Source organism: Patella vulgata, chromosome 6 (assembly GCF_932274485.2).
Source record: "Patella vulgata chromosome 6, xgPatVulg1.2, whole genome shotgun sequence".
Classification (NCBI taxonomy): domain Eukaryota; kingdom Metazoa; phylum Mollusca; class Gastropoda; family Patellidae; genus Patella; species Patella vulgata.
Window position 1 is genome coordinate 13,184,503 of NC_065884.2, and position 20,018 is coordinate 13,204,520.

Here is a 20,018-nt window from a genome sequence, read left to right on the forward strand (position 1 = left end):
GAAACACCAAACAAGCACAGACATATTTTATGTGCACGTGACCGTTATATGGGTTCAGACCAGTAATTCTCCCCCTGTCAAATCCATAACATGTTCATATCTTATAACATTTTTTAACGCTCCGATGACCTTAATCGCCAATGTCAAAAAGTACGAAAAACCCAGTATGTCACAAAGGGAATCTATATGCAACATAACATCATAATCTCGGGCGGATTATAATTCATCCTAGCTCTTTGATGGGGGATTGGATGGTTGAGTGGTTAGCACGTGCGCGCTGTATCATCAAGTCTGTCACTGAGTCAACTGCCGTGGTTTCGATTCCCCGCTTGTACGTGACAAGGAGTAGGGTCGCCTGTCCAACCTCGTGGGTTTTCTCCGGGTCCCCCGGTTTCCTCCCACTGCTAAAGACCCCTACGCGCAAGCGAGTTATGGAAATAAAATTGAACCATATGTTGGTCACGAATGACCTAGTTTGTGTCGAGTGAACATTAAAATCTCTCTCTCTCTCTCTCTCTCTCTCTCACACACACTCTCTCTTGATATATACATACACGTATATACTTTTTACGTTTTTATGTTGATTGTACCTTCTCAGATTTTATAACATTTTATATAACATAATCCTTATAAGACATATAGAAATAGATTATACTATAATTAACACACTTATATGGATATACTACTTCTGAATTTTATCAACATGCTACGTTTCAATACACATACAGGTATCGTTATCAAGCTTGATTGATAACGATACCTGTATGTGTACTGAAACGTAGCATGTTAATAAAATTCAGAAGTAGTATATTTATATAACATAATGATAAATCATTACTAAGTTAAATGACAAATCTTTGGGACTTTTTCTTGCGAGAGAAAAAAAAAAAACCCGGCACCTCCCATATGTATCCGCCCATGATCACGCGTGAAGGGAATCATATGTGATCACCCGTGTCTTGATTTAACTGGCTCTTTGCTCGCAAATCTGTCTGGTGAAAAAGACTAAAATTTGGCTTCAAAATAGACTAGGCCCGCAGCCAGGGCAGTGAACTTTTTAGGGGAGCGGGGATTCTCTCCTCTCCGGAGTTTAGGGGGACTTGGGGTCTTCCACCCGAGAAATGTTTTGAAATTTCGAACTTAAATGGTGGTCTGTGGAGTATATCTCGGACGGGAAGTCATGCACATAATTTATTAATCGGAGGACCCGGTAAAACCTATAATGTTGGACGGGCGACCCTCGTCCTTGTCACCTACAAGCGAGCAATCAACGCCATGTCACTTGATTCAATGACATATCTTTGGCTGATCTATAGCGGACACTAACGTAAAACCATTCCGTCACCTAACAACTCTATTGCGGCAGACGTTTCATCCAATCTTCCTCTTTTCTGAGTGATCGAATCTAAGATTTATGTTAAATGTGTTCCATCCCCTATAGTGGACATTCTCTGGCCATCACTGGGGGTGGGGGGTGGCTTAATGGCTAGCGTGCACGCGCTGTATCATAAAGTATCATAAGGCCTGTCATTGAGTCGACTGGCGTGGTTTCGAATCCCCGGTTGTACGTGACAAGGAGTAGGGTCGCCTGTCCAACCTCGTGGGTTTTCTCCGGGTCCTTCGGTTTCCTCCCACTGCTAAAGACCCCTACGCGCAAGCGAATTATAGAAATAAAATTAAACCATATGTTAGTCCCGAAATGACCTAGTTTGTGTCGAGTGGACGTTAAACCCCATTTCTCTCTCTCTCTCTGGCCATCACTGTATTTTGTTATCACTCATCACCATTTTATTTAATTTTATTTACAGGCTAAAATGGTTCACCAGGTAACAGACATAGAAGAAATAATAAAAACATGGGCGTGGACATATTTCAAGAAAAATCACCCCTCCAGTAAATTGTCAGATTATATTCTAGAGGTCAACTGGGATCACGTGGTGTTCACCAATAGCGAGACAACGTTTAGCGAAGAGATGCACATCGACGTGCCTGAGGCCCTAACCGTATTTAAATCACATTTTGATAACCACACAGGCGATCTCCAAGAAAATGTGTTTAAAACCGAAAGAACGACAACGGCGTCGTTGACAACGACCATGCAAAAGGGGTTTAGAAGGGGTTGGAATGTTGGTTTAACGATACCCCTTCCAGATGCATTGGGCAAATTTACTGCTGGTTATGGTCGTGAAGTAACCATCAACAGATCTACAGCAGATACTCAAACGACTCAGTTTAAATGGTCAATCGACACGAAAATTAATGCCCCCGGTAACAAAAGGACAGTCGCCATTTTGAACGTTGAGGAAAAGGAATCGTCTTGCAAATACAAAACGCAAGTAACGATACGTGGTGAAGTTGGGGTGAAGATATCGACGTGTTTGAACCCCCTGAACCCCCCGTTCTATCTCCAGAATGACTTGCCTACAATCCTCAAAGACAAGGCCGAGGATATCGCCCGAGACGTAACGTTTTCTCCAAACGTGTCGTATGTTACGTGGACCGTTGAAGGTTTGTTATCGTTTAAGTACGCCGTTCATCAAAATGTTTCTGTGAGATATGAAGAACTCCCAAAACCAAACGAAGACTAATAAATAAATTACAAACAAATTACATCCTGAACTTATGAAGGCAAACTTCACCACTAACAAACTGAATGTAGAAATGCGCTTTTTTCAGAACCTGTCTGTTAATTTTTTCCAGCAACATACACAATACACATGATACAACTCAGTGTTTCCCGACCTGGGATATTTAGGGATCCGTGAAGTCAAGGGCGTCCGCGAATAAAATAGAGCCAAGTAAAATTCAATCTGCTTAAAGCACATATCCTATTTCGTTTCGATTTTTATTTAATCCATATAAGACATATAGAGGTAGATTTCACAAATTAAAAACACTTATATGGATATAAAACTTCTGAATTTATTAACATGCTACGTTTCGATAGACATACTGATATCGTTATCAAGCAAATAATTTGAACAGAATTGTCGATCCTCTTGCTATGGATTGATGTGCCACGACGGTTTATCACAGATTATAGTGAAAATTGGTAGCAAGTCCTAACGACCCTTTACATTAGAGTAAATACAGATGTAAGAGATTTGTAAAACTTCCCCAGGGAGTACCGTACGAAAAAGGCGAGAACAACTGGATTGTTAGAGAGAGAGAGAAATGGGGTTTAACGTCCACTCGACACAATCTAGGTCTTTTCGGGACTAACATATGGTTTTAATTTTATTTCAATAATTTGCTCGCGCGTAGGGGTCTTTAGCAGTGGGGGGAAACCGGAGGACCCGGAGAAAACCCACGAGATTGGACAGGAGACCCTACTCCTTGTCACGTACAACCGGGGATTCGACACCACGCCACTTGACTCAATGACAGGCCTTATGATACAGCGCGCGCGTGCTAACCATTCGGCCATCCAACCCCTCCTTGATTGTTAGGGTTGCATATATTCTGATATATGTATAAATTTATAAACAAGATCAAAACGCAGCAAAACAAACTGTGAATTCGTATTCTTCACGTAGGCTACGTGGGAGAGTGACCCGTGAAGATCAGGGCCCTGTTTCTCGAAATCTTAACTAAAGATAAAATCCCAATTTTAATAGCTACTTCAATTTTGATTGGCTAAGCACTAAAATCTATCTAATATTATCCAATCAAATTACTAAAATTTGGATTTTATCTTAGTTAAAATTTCGTGAAACAGGCCCCAGATATTAAAGGCTCAATACCACTCTTGTTGTAACTGAATATGTCCCAATCTTTATTCTGGTCAACAAATTGTACTATTTTACAATATTCCAATTAATTGATGATACAAATTTCATCTTAACACCCCTAACTTAAAAAATTGGAAAAATTCAACCAAATGATTTGAAAAGCCTGACGTAAAGCTTTTCAAATGTGACTTGGATTTAAAAATATTTTTGAACCCTCTGGAAAAGTAAAATATGATTTAATGGATAATATACACAACAGGTAGGACACTAACACATCTAGTACTTAGAATAAGGCTTTTTTTTATTTTCTGGAGCTGTCAAGCCAGCAAGAGTGTTATTGTCCCTTTAAATTCTCCTATAATCAAAAGTGATCTGCGATACACTTCAACTTGACATGACGGTAATTATTAGTACGTGATCTGTAAAAAAGATTTTTTTGTTTAAGCTGCTTGTTTTTTTTTAATGATTAAAAATTATTTTTCAAATTGTCCCTTTAAATTCTCCTATAATCAAAAGTGATCTGCGATACACTTCAACTTGACATGACGGTAATTATTAGTACGTGATCTGTAAAAAAAGATTTTTTTGTTTAAGCTGCTTGTTTTTTTTTTTAATGATTAAAAATTATTTTTCAAATTGGACATCACTGTTTTTATATATCTCTAACTCAGTGGCATTTTGGTCATTTGTGAGAGGCAGGGGTTGGTTAATTTTTACGGATAGTCGTAAAGTGGTAAGTTGATGAAATGGGGTTTAACGTCCTATTGTTCTGCTTCGACTGGGCTAATGAAGACGGGAATACGCCATACAGTGTACTATGTTGGAAATTTTGCCCGGACAGCGGCACTGCGGCCTTCTCTTATATCGAATTCCAACTCTCAAGGGAACTTTTTACGAGCACGCCAATGAGAGAGAGACTAACTTATGGTTCCTTTTTTAATCGAAACCACGCCACTTGACTCCCCTTGTGATTCTCTCATCAAGTACTTCTTCATGTTTTTATCTAAATCTGTAAAATCGTCTGATGAAATGTTGTTATAGTCACCAAATGAATTCCGAAGTTTTGATTTACGGTTCGCGAACCACCACTCTAGGATAAGAGGATACAAACGGCTCAGAATACCACTACCACTGAAAATTATCTAAAGGGGGAAGAGACAGAAAGAAATGGGGTTCAACGTCCACACGACACAAACTATGTCATTTTGGGACTAACATATGGTTCAATTTTATTTCGATAATTCGTTTGCGCATAGGGGTATTTAGCATTGGGAGAAAACCAGAGGACCCAGAGAAAACCCACCAGGTTAGCCTGGCGACGCTACTCCTTGTCATGTACAACCGGGAATCAGAACCACGCCAGTTGACTCAATGACAGACCTTGTGATACAATGAGCACGCACTTGCTAACCATTTACCTAAGTAGCTAAATCTCTAACTCAATATTATCTATAATAAAACAGGAATTAGAATTCAATTTTGGTCCATTTCAATCAATATTGATGTTGCTATCTTGCCTTGAAAATTTGGGATTCTAATATCTAAGACAAAATGAACATTTTATAATCAGTACACCAGTCGTGTATCCAATGGTTTCGGGCGCCATTTGTTTTGAATAAAGAAAAACATATCTTACAAGACAATGTGAAAGTATTTAGTAATGACTGATTCACAAACCACAAGACAAGGCGGAAAATGGGCTAAGCAAAGGTAAACAACAGATGTTTTATTTGGACTGTTCGAGTAATTCATGGAACAAAATATTGATTAGAAATTAGAATAAATTTTTCAAAATCTAATTCACCTTACATGTATATACATTCATATCATTCATGTGCTTTTAGGTCCATTTTCGTCTATTTTAAGCTTCCAAATAGTCCTGTACATGCACTTACTATTAGGACTCAAGCTTTAAAATTTTCATTGAAGATCAACAATGCAAGGTACCTGTCCTTAATTTTTGTCATGTGCAAGCAAAACCTTCTTCATGGATTAATTACTGGCACCAAACTGGTGTACAGTTTATTACAACATGCAAAGATAAGTTGTCAGGCAACAGAACATCGGAAAGTTATGATCAATGAACACATCTTGTCAAAACTATAACCATTGATAACTTTGCTCAAAAACAAATAATTTGAATGAAATTTTCAATATATTCATTTTGCATATAGCAAGAAAGGCTAGTTCTTTATGTATGGAAATCTTACATAATGCCCCTTTAATTGATTAATCAAAATGAATATAGATTCTTTTTTATTTACAGTTTACTTTATACATTAATTGTTATAAATCAATTAAGAAATATAATTAGTTATAAATCAATTAAGAAATATAATTAGGGCTATTTGTCCATTTTATCTTGTTCTGATTTCTCTGATTTCTCTTTTTCCTTTTTCTCATGGTGCTTTGTTGTCGCTTCAATGTCGCTCAGTTCCACCTGATTCAGTTGTTTTTCTGCTTCAGCTGTTAAGGCACGGGTCATTTCTAATTGTCTTTGAGAACTGTAAAGTCTTTCACCAGCACATGTACCAGCATACTCTGCTCCTGAAACACAAAAGGAAAGTACATTAATTTATCAGAAATTATAGAACAAAGTTTGATCCTGTCCAAAACAACCCTCTGGTTTCCAGTGAGTGGTCATAAGCACCAGATTCTATTCAAAGTGGTGGGGGGGGAGAGAGCGAGAGAGAGAGAGAGAGGTGGGTTTAACATCCACTCGACACACACTAGGTCATTTTTGGACTAACAAATTATTTCAATAATACACTTGCATGTAGGGGTCTTTAGCAGTGGGAGGAAACTGGAGGACCATGAAAAATCCCGCAAAGTTGCACAGGTGACCCTACTCCTTGTCACTGCAACTGCGGAATCGAAACCACGCCAGTTGACTCAATGACAGACCTTATGATACAATTTTAGTTAAAAAATTTCAATAATTCGCTTGCACATAAGTGTTTTTAGCAGTGGGAGATCTGGAGGCCCTGGAGAAAACCCATGAAAAAAAGAATTGAAATGGGGTTTAACGTCCTAATGAAGACGGAGATACGCCATAAAGTGTGCTATGAGTGAAATTTTGCCCGGACAGCGGTGCTATGGCCTACATTTGTACGTGCATGCCAAATTGTAGACAGGCTGTCAGGTTTTTGTCCCATCCGAATGACTATACAACACTAATTGTTTAGTATACAACATACCAGCAATAAATGCAACTTCGGCAGAAATATCCATTAGTTTCTGAACACTTGAGTAAAGTTGTTCCATCTCCTGGAAAATATAACATTACTGAGCAATTGTAACTGGAGATGAGGATAAAAAAGGGGTTACATCTATTTCACATGGCCACTTGCAGTTTTCCCCAAGGTCACCAGATGTAAACAGGGTTAGGGCACGTAATTGTTGCCAAGTATTGTGGGTTAGGAATAGGGTAAGGCTTAGGTAGGTCTTGGGTTTGGGTTAAGGCTTGGGTTAAGTCTAGCCCTGTTTACATCTTGTGACCTATGAGGAAATAGATCTAACCGATAAAAAGAAATGAAATGGGGTTTAACGTCCTATTGTTCTGCTCCTATACTGGGCTAATGAAGACGGACATACGCCATACAGTGTTCTATGAGGGAAATTTTGCCCGGACAGTGGCACTACGACCTACTCTTACATCGAATTCCAACTGTCAAGGGATCTTTTATGTGCACGCCAATGTGTACACGGGACCTCAGTTTTTCGTCCCATCCATACGACTAGACAGCTGTCTTTGTCAGGCCCTCCTTCCTGCATCACTGACAAGGGGGAACCACGCTGGAAAATCTGGATGAACTTTCTCGGCCAATGCAGGCATCGAACGCTCAACCTCCAGGCTTGCGAGCCAGCGTCTTACCCACTTAGCCACGTGATCCCCCCCCCCCCCGATAAAAAGAGAACATCTTGATTGTCAAGTACAATTGCTACAATAATAAGCGTAGTCTTTATTTTCCATTTTAATGTGTAACAAAGATATGACAGACATTTTCTAATCCACATAATATCTCAGCCATCCGATGGTCTACGTAGTTGATTGTCGACTTGTCATGTGAATAAATGTCTAAATAATAATTTATATAACATTTGAAGCCAGAGAAAAGACCCGCGGGCAAGCTGACTTTTCGGGCAGACGGGTAAAGTGAAAAATTTTTTTTTATTTCATCTACTTGGCAAAATAAAGTGCCCAAAATCTAATAAAACACTAATTTTACGGGCTGGAATAGCAGGAAAACACGTTTGCGGCTGTCAAATATTCCAAAATTTTCTTGGGGGGTCCATACAAGGTCAGTTCCGCTTCTTCACCTCTCGAAGAAAACCGGCGCCACTGTCCGTAAACTCGAATTTTTTCGGGCATTTTTAGTTTTGCCTCCCTTACTGTTATCGAGCCCTAATATAACAACAATTTTTTCTTTTCTTTTAATTGAATACCACGAATTTGTACTGAGTTGACTATGGATTAAAACATATTGTCTGGAGCAGCCGTCAAATATTCCAAAATTTTCTTTTGAGGGGGGTGAGGGGGGGTGATGGGGGGGGGGCAAGGTAAGCTCCGCTCTCTTCGCCTGTCAAGGAAGACTGGCGCTCTCTGTAAACCCAAAATTTTTTCGGGCATTTCGGGTTCTGTCCCCCTAACTGTCATCGAGTCCGTACGCCTATGCCCGCAATAAGCATATTTAATTCTTATATAATGCATCTTTAACATGTTGGCATATAAAAAGTGTTTCTATTCTTGAAACACGTGCAATGGTTGAGTTTACCTCTTTCTTCCTTTTAATTTCATTTACATCTGACTTAAATTGTAGAACAAGATCCCAGACTATTTCTAGCTCAGCATCATTATCAAGAACCTGTAGTTTATATGATAACATATCTGTTAACTTGTGTACAGCCTAAAAAATAATACCAGATAATATTAAAGATACATTATGGGAGATTAGATAATGAGTTGGCAGTTCTCACTATAACTATGAACCGAGAATTAAGCAATTGAAATTTCCGTCTAGCCCCGATCATCATTACTAAAGTCAGTACGATAAACAGCATAGTCTCGATTATCCATTTAATCATTAAATTGTGATGGAAAGTTATGCAGTAAATCGGCTCATAATCCACTAACGATCGCAGGCTACGATGCCATCGAGAGTTGAATATGGTCTAGATAGGTTAATAAATGTTTAATTAATAATTTAGATAACATTTCAGGCCTAAAGAAAGACCTGCAATAGACAGATTTAGCTCTTGCATAATGTATGTTTAGTATAGATATGATCTAAATTAAACATACATTATGCAAAAGCTAAATCTGCCTAATGCAGGTCTTTCTATAGGCCTGAAATGTTATCTAATTTATTAAATAGACATTAATTAACTTATCCAGAAGATAATCAACTCTCGATGACATCGGTAGTCTGCGATCGTTAGTGGATTATGAGCCAAGGGATCTTTTACGTGCATGCCAATGTGTACACGAGACCTTGGTTTCTCATGCCATCCAAATGACTAGACAGCTATCCTTGTCAGGCCCTCTGTCCTGCACCACTGACCTGGGGAAAATACGTCAGAAAATTCCGATGAAGTTTTTCGGGCAATGTAGGGGTCAAACACGCAACCTCCAGGCTAGTGAGCCAGCATCTTACCCATTTAACCACCGTGGCTCCGCATACACCAGAGGCAGCACTTGTTAAATCAAGCTACATATGTACATGAATAACAAGTTGTTTATAATAAAAACATTTCTCATTTTTATGAAAACTGAAGAAAAAAATAACCTGAACATACTCGTTCTCCATCTGTAACAAGCTGGTTGTGGTCTGTGTTAGTAGTGATGTAGCTGTGTCTACTGTACAAACACTTCCGTTTCTAATTAAAGTTTTGGTCGATAGGTTTTCTCCCAAGCTCTAAAAAAAAAAAAAAAAGAATCCAAAAGTGAGGCTGATGTCTCCCAAAATAATTAGAGATTAGTTGTTTTATAAAGCATCTAGCAATCAAAGTGCTTATCACTCAGCTTAACCTGAACAGATAATAAAGTTTCGTCATTTACTGGAATATACATTAATACATAAATTTTTTTATTAAACAACATTTGGTATTTCCTGGTTATGATTATTATCTCAAACATTGTACATATAAATTCAACAAACATAGTATGGCATCGTCTTGTGATAATAATATGTTTACATACGTCATACATGTCTACCATAAAATTGCCTTTTGATACTTCTCCAATATAACAAATGCCCTACAGACTGATACATGTATGACCTACAGATGAAGGTTTTTTTGAAGTTTTTTGTTCATGTCAAGGAGGATGCTTGATTGTCAGTCTGAATTTTGTCACCTGTCACAGTTCGATCAGTCTCGACAACTGAGATAGAGTGAGAAGAAAATTGCTATGCAATGTAAAACACCAAACTGATCAGCAGTAAATATTTGCTTGGCCATTTCTATCACTGAGAGGGATGGGAGGGGTGATATCAGATAAAGTTAATTAGAAATCAATATTAACTTTTATTTTTCTGCAAATTAAATTCTAAAATATTTTTTTAAAATTATTAAGAAACATAATAAAGGTGTTAGAAGTATATCTGGATAAAAAGTATTTCCTATTTAGTGTAAATGGGTACATAAAATAGTACATGTATGTGGAGGCTTAAAATGAGTAAAAGTCACCAAGTCTGGCCGGACCAGTTTGAGTTATTACATGTACATGTACATCTGATGTAAACAATGCACATGCTATCGTAGTTCAGCTCTGAACGTAGGTCTCATTACACTCGCCCTGTACGTTCAGGCACCGTCCTATTGAATACTTGTCGAAAAAAATTTCACTACTCAGTAAATTTTACTGGCAACTTTTTTTTAACTGCTAAACGGTTGTGTGTCACTCCCTGTGAACGCCTGAACAATGTAAATGAACATTTAGTGAGAAAATCTGACCTTGCTAGAACCAGTATGAGGGACACAACACGCTGTAGCAAAATACGTCCGATGAAATGAAATGAAATGGGGTTTAACGTCCTACTGTTTTGCTCCTAAACTGGGCTAATGAAGACGGGCATATGCCATATAGTGTGCTATTTTGCCCGGGTAGCGGCGCTACAGCCTACTCTTATCTTATATCGGATTCCAAGGCCAAGGGATCTCTTACATGCACGCCAATTTGTACACGGGACCTCGGTTTTCCGTATCATCTGAACGACTAAACAGCCGTCCTTGTCAAGCCCGCCGTCCTGCATCACTGACAAGGGGAATCCATGCCGGAAAATCTGGATGAACTTTCTCGGCCAATGAAGGGATCGAACACCATGTCTGTCTGGATGAACAAAACTATTAAACACATTACCTCCTCTTTTGAGATTTCATCAGTGTTTGGTAACGGAATAATTGTCTGAATATTACATCTAGCTAAAGTGGCTACTGCAACAGAACCAGGTAAGTATATTCTGGATATAGCTGAGAAACATTTCTTGCAGACGTTTAAATAACGAATAGACATCCAAATTGTTTTTCTTATGGGGGCTGACATTTTCTTTTCTGTTAATTCAAAGCTAGCATTTTCAAAATCTTAGTATTCGATTTTCATGTATTTCAGAGTTAATATTATCAAAATAGTGTATCGGTCATTTCTAAAGTGCATATACTTATTTATAGAATTTATACAAGAGTTTTCGGTGAAGTTGTTGAAAGAACCTTTCGATAGCATTATTTACGAAACTATAAAAGTTAGCCAATGAGAAGGAGCAGATAACTCTAACATACTTTTATTGCCGGCACCTTTGAGGCTTTGTAAAAATTTACCATATGCAGACAAAACAAGTAGCCAAAATATTTATAGTTGATTCAAGATGTGGAGGTATATTGTGTGTATTCTACTGATCTTTAGTATGGCTGGCCCTAGTATTCAAGATGAAGAAGATGACCAAGAAGCCACCAGGATAGGTAAGCTGTCAATATTAAGATTTGTAATTCTTGGTAAATACCCGGTAGTCGGCCGGGTAGTAAAATATGTGGCAAATAAATTCAAAATGGGTCAATATTAAAATGATTGGTATCATTGAAAAGGGCTTGAAAAGACAGCATGCCTCAAATGATGGCACTTAACAATAACACTTGAGGACATCAGACTGCAATGAAAGTTGAAATAATCCTATGATGTATTAAGGTCCTACATGTACATACTTTTGATTGAATCCTGAGAGTCAAATCAGTGTTTGTAGATGCAAAGATTTCAAGCGAAACTTTGAAATCTAAAGCGCACATGAAATACTTGAAAGAATTTAAAGTTCGAATATGAGGCGTTAGAGGTGAACAATTTTCTTTGCATCATATCAGGAGATTTGGGGAAACACCAAACAACAACCAATGAGAGAGAGAGAGAGATAGAGAAATGAGGTTTGACGTTGACACTTGACACAAACTATGGTAGGTCTTTTCGGGACTAACGCATGGTTCAATTTTAATTCAATAATTCGCTTGCATGTATGGGTCTTTAGCAGTGTGAGGAAACCAGAGGACCCGGAGATAACCCACGAGTTTGGACAAGCGACCCTACTCCTTGTCACGTATGGTACAACCAGGGATTTGAAAACCACAGCATCTGACTCAATGACAGATCTTGTGATACAGTGCACACATGCTAATCATTTGGCCATCCAACCCCCCAACAACCAATGAATAGCGCTTATTTTGGGGATAGCTGCAAACGTAGTCAACCAATACAGTAAAATCTTGCTGATTGCCACACATGCATGCCTGCATATACCTACATATTATGAACAAGTACGTCATCATAGTCGAAATGTATGGGAACAGTATCTCTATCTATTTATTTTTATTTATCTAGTTAAACTTACTTACCCTTTTTGCACTGGAAACGTTATTTTTTTCCATTAATAAGTTGCTGTTCATGATGAAAGTTATGAAACCAAGATTTTGACTGAATTTTAAGATTAAGGCCATTACCCCCTGACGATGTTCAAAACCAAATTGCCAAAATGTATTCTTTAAACAATGTCAATCATGCGCTCTTCCTCACATTACTTGGGGTCTGACATGTACATGTAGGCTTTTTACTTGCTCTCAGATATCCCGTTCATTCATAGTCAGACATGGTGGCAATGACATTGCAATGTAATATATTAAATTACAATTACCGGTACTTTTTTAAGTGGCCTAATGTTGTACCTGGTTCAATTTTATAGTCTACGCTATGCATTGAGGCAATCAATAATATTTTTGTTTTGTCTGATTGTATTGAAAGCATATTGTTTGTTATCCAGCTTTTCACATCTGTTGCACAGGTTTTTATTTTAACACACAAAGACAGGCCTAACTATGAAGTAGTATAACAGGAAGTAAACAGTGTGTCATCTGTTTGCCACTTTATAATTGTACTAATTATTATTTATGTGACCATGTCCACAAATCAACTCATCTATCTATACAATTTTATAAACCAATACATGTATGTACCTAAATGTGTCTGATAAAAAATCTTCAAAATTTAACCACATCATTACCTCATATTTATATTTACTATTTGCCCAGAGTACAATACAATCATAAGTACAATAACTTATTTTAGTTTGAGGAGAGGGGGGGGGGAGAGACATACACAGATAATAATAAACAAATTAACTTGTGTGGTCATGGTTAGATTAAAGGACTTCGATCAATTGTGGCTAAGACAACAGATTTATGTTAATTCTTTAGTGTCTTTGGTACATGTAATATTATCTCACAGTCATGGTTAAATTACAGGGCTTCGATCAATTATGGCTAAGACAATAAATATACCTTAACTTTTTTAGTGTATTGGCTAAATGAACAGTAATATTGTCTCAGAGCTTCTGATTTTATAAAATTCTTGGTAGACCTCTCGCCAAACTTCCCTGCTTAAATTCCTGACCACGGACCTTGGTAATTTACAATGATGATATATTTACAGGTATAATAGGTGGTGGAATCAGTGGTACTTCAACAGCTTATTATTTACGGAAATTGTTTGGAGATGGCGTTAAGATTGATCTGTTCGAGAGTGAGAGAGTTGGAGGGAGATTAGCCAACATTAATATAGATGGAGTAGAATATGAAGCAGGGGGAAGTATCCTTCATCCAAAAAATAAATACATGGTCGAATTCGCAAAACAGTTTGGTAAGAAACATGTTTCATTTTTTTTTTGAGTCATTCATCCTCTTCTGCATAATGTTTGATTTTGCCTTGGTTTGGAGATAACACCCATACATGTTATTTACAAGCATAAATAAGTTATCAATAAATACCAATCTCTAAGATTTCCTTTCAGGATTTTTCAGTAATGATTTGTTAGGCTCTATGGTTGTTGCTGCAGCTTTGCCTGGCGCAGGCTGAGAACAGGGGGGTAGTGCCTGCAGGGCTGACTGAGTGCATGTTAAATAACACTTGACAGTTGGAATTTGATAAAGAGTAGACCAGAACACTGCAGTCCTGGCAAAATTCTTCTCCCTAGCATTGCATGCATGACAATAGAACAAAGTCAAATTCCTATTTTGTTGTTATCAGTTGATATTTCTGTTGGCTAAGTCTTATCTGAGATGTTAAGATCAATTCATATCCTTTCGTCATAAATTGATAATGCTATAGCCTAGGTCTCAGCAGTGGAGGGGCTACTGTATAATTTCTTAACAATTTCTATACATACTAATCATTAGTTAAAGTAATGATCACTTGTATGATTTAATGAATTTTTTTTTTTGCATTGCTAAATAACCTAGGTTGAGAAGGGTATCAGCTTAACAGTGATCTAATTTGAATACATACATGTATACCTCCTTTGTAACGTGGGGGTTGGATGGCCGAATGGTTAGCACATGCGCGCTGTATCATAAGACCTGTCATTGGGTCAACTGGTGTGGTTTCGAATCCCTGGTTGTACGTGACAAGGAGTAGGGTCGTCTGTCCATCCTCGTGGGGTTTCTCCGGATCCTCTGGTTTCCACTTCTAAAGACCCCTACGCACAACTGAATTATTGAAATAAAATTAAAACCATATGTTTGTCCCGAAATGACATAGTTTGTGTCGAGTGGACGTTAAACCCCATTCCTCTGTCTCTCCCTTTGTAAAGTATAAAATCAAATCATCAGAAATTCAAAATTTTCCCGAAAATGGTAATTACTCTTTAAAATGTAGATTATGTTATTTATAGGATATGAACAGCGGACATCCACTGGTGGAAGAATGGCTTTATACGGTAATTCTGGTGTTATTATAGAAAGCTGTTCTTGGAATCTAGTAACCATGGCTAAATTCTTTTGGAGATATGGTTTTGATGTCTCGAACATAGAAACATTTCTCAAAGAAACATTCTTTGACAAGTTTGATAGGTATGTAGCTTTAATTGTAACACTTGCTCAAGTGGTGTAACTACATGTATGCGTAGCCACTGTCAGTAGTATGGAAGACCAAACAGCTCTTTATTCAGTGTTCTTAATTCTTAGTTCCTAATTCATAGTCAGTCCCTTATTCTTCTTCCTTCATTTGTACTTTGACATTTGTACACTAAAATTAACATTTTTATTTTAAAATCAATAGTTGTTTTACAATCTGATTTGTAAATTGTATTTTTGTTTGATTTAATTGTATAGAAATATAAAGATAAAGTTAATTTTAGAAAAATAAAAAAGTTGGCCTACCTTCTTGAACAACAAATTTCCAAATACCAATCTTACAAAAAGTTCTCCAAAAACTTTTCTTATATTAGGGAAGTTTGTTTCTGAATTTTTGCCATCGCTTTAGTAAATAGGTGGTGGTTGTCCTTGTGTGATAGTGTAAGATATGATATATGTATGTTTGCTAATAGTGCTAGCAAAAATGTATGGTTTCAGCAATTTGATTTAATTTCATTTTTCGAATAAGTGCAAAAATCATCATATAATCTTGTTGAATAAGAATAAGTCTGCAAAATGCTGTGGGGAGAAGGAGAAGCACATTACAAAATTGTTTTAACTTTTTTTTTTCAGAATTTACAATTTACAAGATGAAGGTTTGGCTTTTACAACTGTTGAAGAATTACTTCGAGCAATGGATGAATCCTTTGTTAATTTTACCAAAATAACTCTCCAAACCTTACTGGAAGAAAAAGGCTACTCCGAAAGATTTATTAATGAAATAGCCATGGGTGCACTGAGAACAAACTATGGACAGACTACAAATGTGCATGCCTTTGTAGGCAAGTATTGATTTTGATATTTGATTGACTGAACAGTAGATAATGCCTTGTTATGTCAGTTGAGATGCATGTTGGGATTTCCAGCATGGTTTCCCCTTGTCAGGGGGATCACGGTGGCTAAGTGGGCAAGATGCTGGCTCGCTAGCCTGGAAGTCGGGTGTTCGATCCCTGCATTGGCTGCGAAAGTTCATCCAGATTTTCTGGTGTGGTTCCCCTTGTCAGTGATGCAGGATGGAGGGCCTGACAAGGACAGCTGTCTAGTCGTTCGGATGGGACAAAAAATGAGGTCCTGTGTACACATTGGCGTGCATGTAAAAGAGCCCTTGACAGGTGGAATTCGATATAAGAGTAGATCGTAGTGCTGCTGTCTGGGCAAAATTTCCTTCATAGCACACTGTATGGCGTATGCCCATCTTCATTAGCCCAGTTCAGCAGAATATTAGGACGTTAAACCACATTTCATTTCATTTCATTTCCCCTTGTCAGTGGTACAGGACAGCGGGGCTGGCAAGGAACAGTCATATTGTCATATGGATTGTTTGAATGAACAAACACTGCACCCTGGGTATAATTTAATCTTGTGTATTTAGCGCTAATTTCTTTCACGCTAATTCAATATCAAGTCTTGGTTTAAAAACTCGAAAAAATCGTCAAAAATCAGTTTAAAGCTGACCATTCAATTTTGATAATGAGTGTCCAATTTACAAGCGTTTAATTTCTTGATCACTGTTAAAAAATAAACAACCAAATTGATAAATGATGTATAATTAATTTTTGAACAGTGGTCAGGAAATTAAACCCTTGTAAATTGGACATTCATTATCAAAATTAATCAGTCAGCTTTAAAATGGACACAAGTACAAATTAGATGACTTTTTGTGATTTAAAATGATTTTTATGAGTTTTTAAACATATATTTGATATTAAATGAATGTGAAAGAAATTAGTGCTAGATACACAAGATTAAATGATACCCAGGTTACAGTCAAAATGTGACTGGAAAGATAACTCTAACTCTAAAATGCATTTAAAATTTGTGATCTAAATTTTTTTGAAATTTGATTGGGTTCTTCCTTATCTGCTCATGAACGATCACACTAAATTTCAAAATCCCATCAACAACCTTGTCCTTTATCTTATTCACAAGATTTTATAATTTAAATATTTGTGATTGAAATATTTTGAATTTTATCAAAATTTGATAAAAATTTCTACCAGTAAAGAATGCTAAGATTGCAGAGTATTCAATTGCGGAGGGACGAGAATATACATCCACGTTAAATGTGACCTATTATTTTAATGCAATGGTTGTGCTAATAACACAAATACCATGCTTCTTGGAGAGTATTTAGTGCTGGTAAGTTGTATGTAGGGGTTGGTCGAATGGTTAGCACGTGCATGCTGTATCATAAGGCCTGTCATTGAGTCAACTGGCGTGGTTTCGAATCCTCGGTTGTACCAGGTACGTGACAAGGAGTAGGGTAACCTGTCCAATCTCTTGGCTTTTCTCCAGGTCCTCCATTTTTCTCCCACTGCTAAAGACCCCTACGCGCAAGCGAATTATTTAAATAACATTAAACCATATGTTAGTCCCGAAATGACCTAGTTTGTGTCGAGTGGACGTTAAACCCCATCTCTCTCTATCTCTCTCTCCAGAGTTGTATAACATGCTACATTATGGATAATAAGTTTATTTTATCTTTGTCACTGAACCTTCCATGGATTCTCCATTTTCTTGCAAAACAGCATACAAGCTAATTATTAAATCTAAAATTAACATATTGGTTAGTCTCAAAATGGCTGAAATATTTTGAAATTATTTGATAAAATATTAGATTACAATTTCATTGATTATCTAATTGATATATGAGTTTGTTTTTCGTACCCAAGTAGCTTAAATATTATGACAATCCATTATATTTGTTGTTTTTAGGGGCTGTATCCCTGGCTGGAGTTGAGAAAGGGTTATGGGCAGTCAAGGGAGGTAACTTCCAAATACCTGAGAGACTATTGAAGAAGTCCAAGGCTACGCTGATCAATGCCGAGGTAACACAGGTGATATTACAGAAAGACAGTACTGATGTTTCTTATGAAGTGAATTATAAAAATACAGCTGACGGCAAAACTAACAGTAGAGAGTATGATATCGTCGTAGTTGCTGCACCTTTCAGAAACTCTGAAAAAAATAAAATAGAATTTGTGGATTTTCCGACAGAGATTCCATCATCGATCACAGACTTCCACAGAACATTAGCCTTATTTGTTCAAGGTACGCCCAATTATACAACATATGGTTTTAACAGTGCTGATGATTTTCCAGAATCAGTCTTAACGACAAATGAATCTATTTTTTGGAATAGTTATGGTAAACAATCCTCGGTTTCAGGCAAAAAACATCTCGAGAAAAAAACAGATCCAACGGAGGATGACATAGTTTCTAAAATATTTTTAAACAAAGTTCCCACCGAGGAACAAGTGAGACTTTTGTTTCAAACACGTAAAGAATTGAGACTTGTCGACTGGCTTGCTTATCCAGAGTACAAACCTAATATGGAGTTACCTGCCTTTGTACTGTATGATCAATTGTATTACGTTAATGCCATAGAATCGGCTGCTTCAGCCGTGGAGATGGATGTTATAGGAGCCAGAAACGTAGCAAATTTAGCCTATAATCATTGGAATAATATTTTTGATAAAGTTGATGAAATAAATATTAAAAGTGAACCCAAGAAAGAAGAATTATAGTTCAGATATATTTTAGTTATGAGTTAGTTGGTATATTGATTTGTATATGATGGATGGATATGTGTAATATGTGTATGTCGTAAAATGTTTTTAAAAGAAACTAAGATACATTTTCCCATGTATTATAATCAGACTAATTGATTAAAGCTGATTAAGGAGAAATATAAATAATTTAATTTCTTTTTTGTATCAAAGGGTCGAAATGTATTAGTTCTTATTTGTGATTTAAAATATTTAATAATTAGACTTTTGACTGTCATCTCTGTGTTCATTTAATAATGATACAAAAATAATAAAGATACAATAATAATAATGATACAATAATAATAATAAAGATACAATAATAATAATGATACAATAATAATAATAAAGATACAATAATAATAATGATACAATAATAATAATAAAGATACAATAATAATAATGATACAATAGTAATAATGATACAAAAATAATAATGATACAATAGTAATAATGATACAATAGTAATAATGATACAATAATAATAATGATACAATAGTAATAATGATACAATAGCAATGATGATACATTAATAGTAATGATACAATAGCAATGATGATACATTGATAGTAATAATAATAATAGTGATGATGATACATTGATAGTAATGATACAATAACAATGATGAAACAATAATAATAATAGTGATACAGTAATAATAATGAGACTGTTTAGTGTATTTGCTGTAATAGATTTACATGTATTTATTGAGGTTGAGAGAGTATTTTACTTCGAACAATATCTGTTAGATTATTTGATTCAAATCATTATTGTTGAACACTTCAGTGTTTTCTATTCTAATATATTTGATTGTATTCTAGATACTGTTTAAAGAGACAGATACATTGATATAAGTTACCCTAAGATGTTATTTGTAACAATTCTCCTATTATATGTACCAGACACTTGGCAAACCTCAGCTACATCTAGCCTCAACTGTATGACGAATTCCAACATTGGAACTACTTTCAAGTTCCCGAATGGCAAATAGCGGCACCCATGAAGACGCCTGTGAAGAGTGTTTTATCATACAAAGTTTTCAATGTCTGAAGCTGATTTTCTTTTAAGTTTATCTAATTTTCTTTAAACAGAGGACAACTTTGCAATGAAAACTCTACACACTCTTCGAACGATGCCATTTTTAGAACTTCTTTCTCAAAGTGGATGTTTTCCTTATAAGTAAACCCACAGCTGTTACCGCAATTGTATGGGTGTAGGTACATTCGCTTACTGTCATACAACCGAGGCTAGATGTAATGTAGCGGAATCTGCCGAGTAGTGTACCTGAATGTATGTT

The 20,018-nt window shown here is 36.5% G+C and overlaps 1 protein-coding gene and 1 long non-coding RNA gene across 3 annotated transcripts; one reads left to right on the forward strand and one right to left on the reverse strand.

Moving 5' to 3' along the window:
- Positions 1–4,045: 4,045 nt before the first annotated feature.
- LOC126825288 (uncharacterized) lies at positions 4,046–11,369 on the reverse strand. 2 transcript variants are annotated; one of them, XR_007681865.2, is made up of 5 exons: positions 11,092–11,369; positions 9,528–9,646; positions 8,507–8,638; positions 6,929–6,998; positions 4,046–6,278 (listed from the first exon to the last, which is right to left on the reverse strand). It is a non-coding gene; the product is annotated as an uncharacterized LOC126825288 (long non-coding RNA). The 2 variants fall into 2 exon arrangements; XR_007681864.2 differs by having other exon boundaries at positions 4,737–6,278; positions 9,518–9,646; positions 11,092–11,355.
- Positions 11,370–11,528: 159 nt separating this feature from the next.
- LOC126825265 (prenylcysteine oxidase 1) lies at positions 11,529–18,898 on the forward strand. Its single transcript, XM_050554849.1, has 5 exons — positions 11,529–11,687; positions 13,696–13,902; positions 14,933–15,110; positions 15,747–15,955; positions 17,889–18,898. Exons 1-5 carry the CDS (start codon positions 11,594–11,596, stop codon positions 18,698–18,700), a joined length of 1,500 nt encoding a protein of 499 aa, XP_050410806.1. The 5' UTR covers positions 11,529–11,593; the 3' UTR covers positions 18,701–18,898.
- Positions 18,899–20,018: the final 1,120 nt, after the last annotated feature.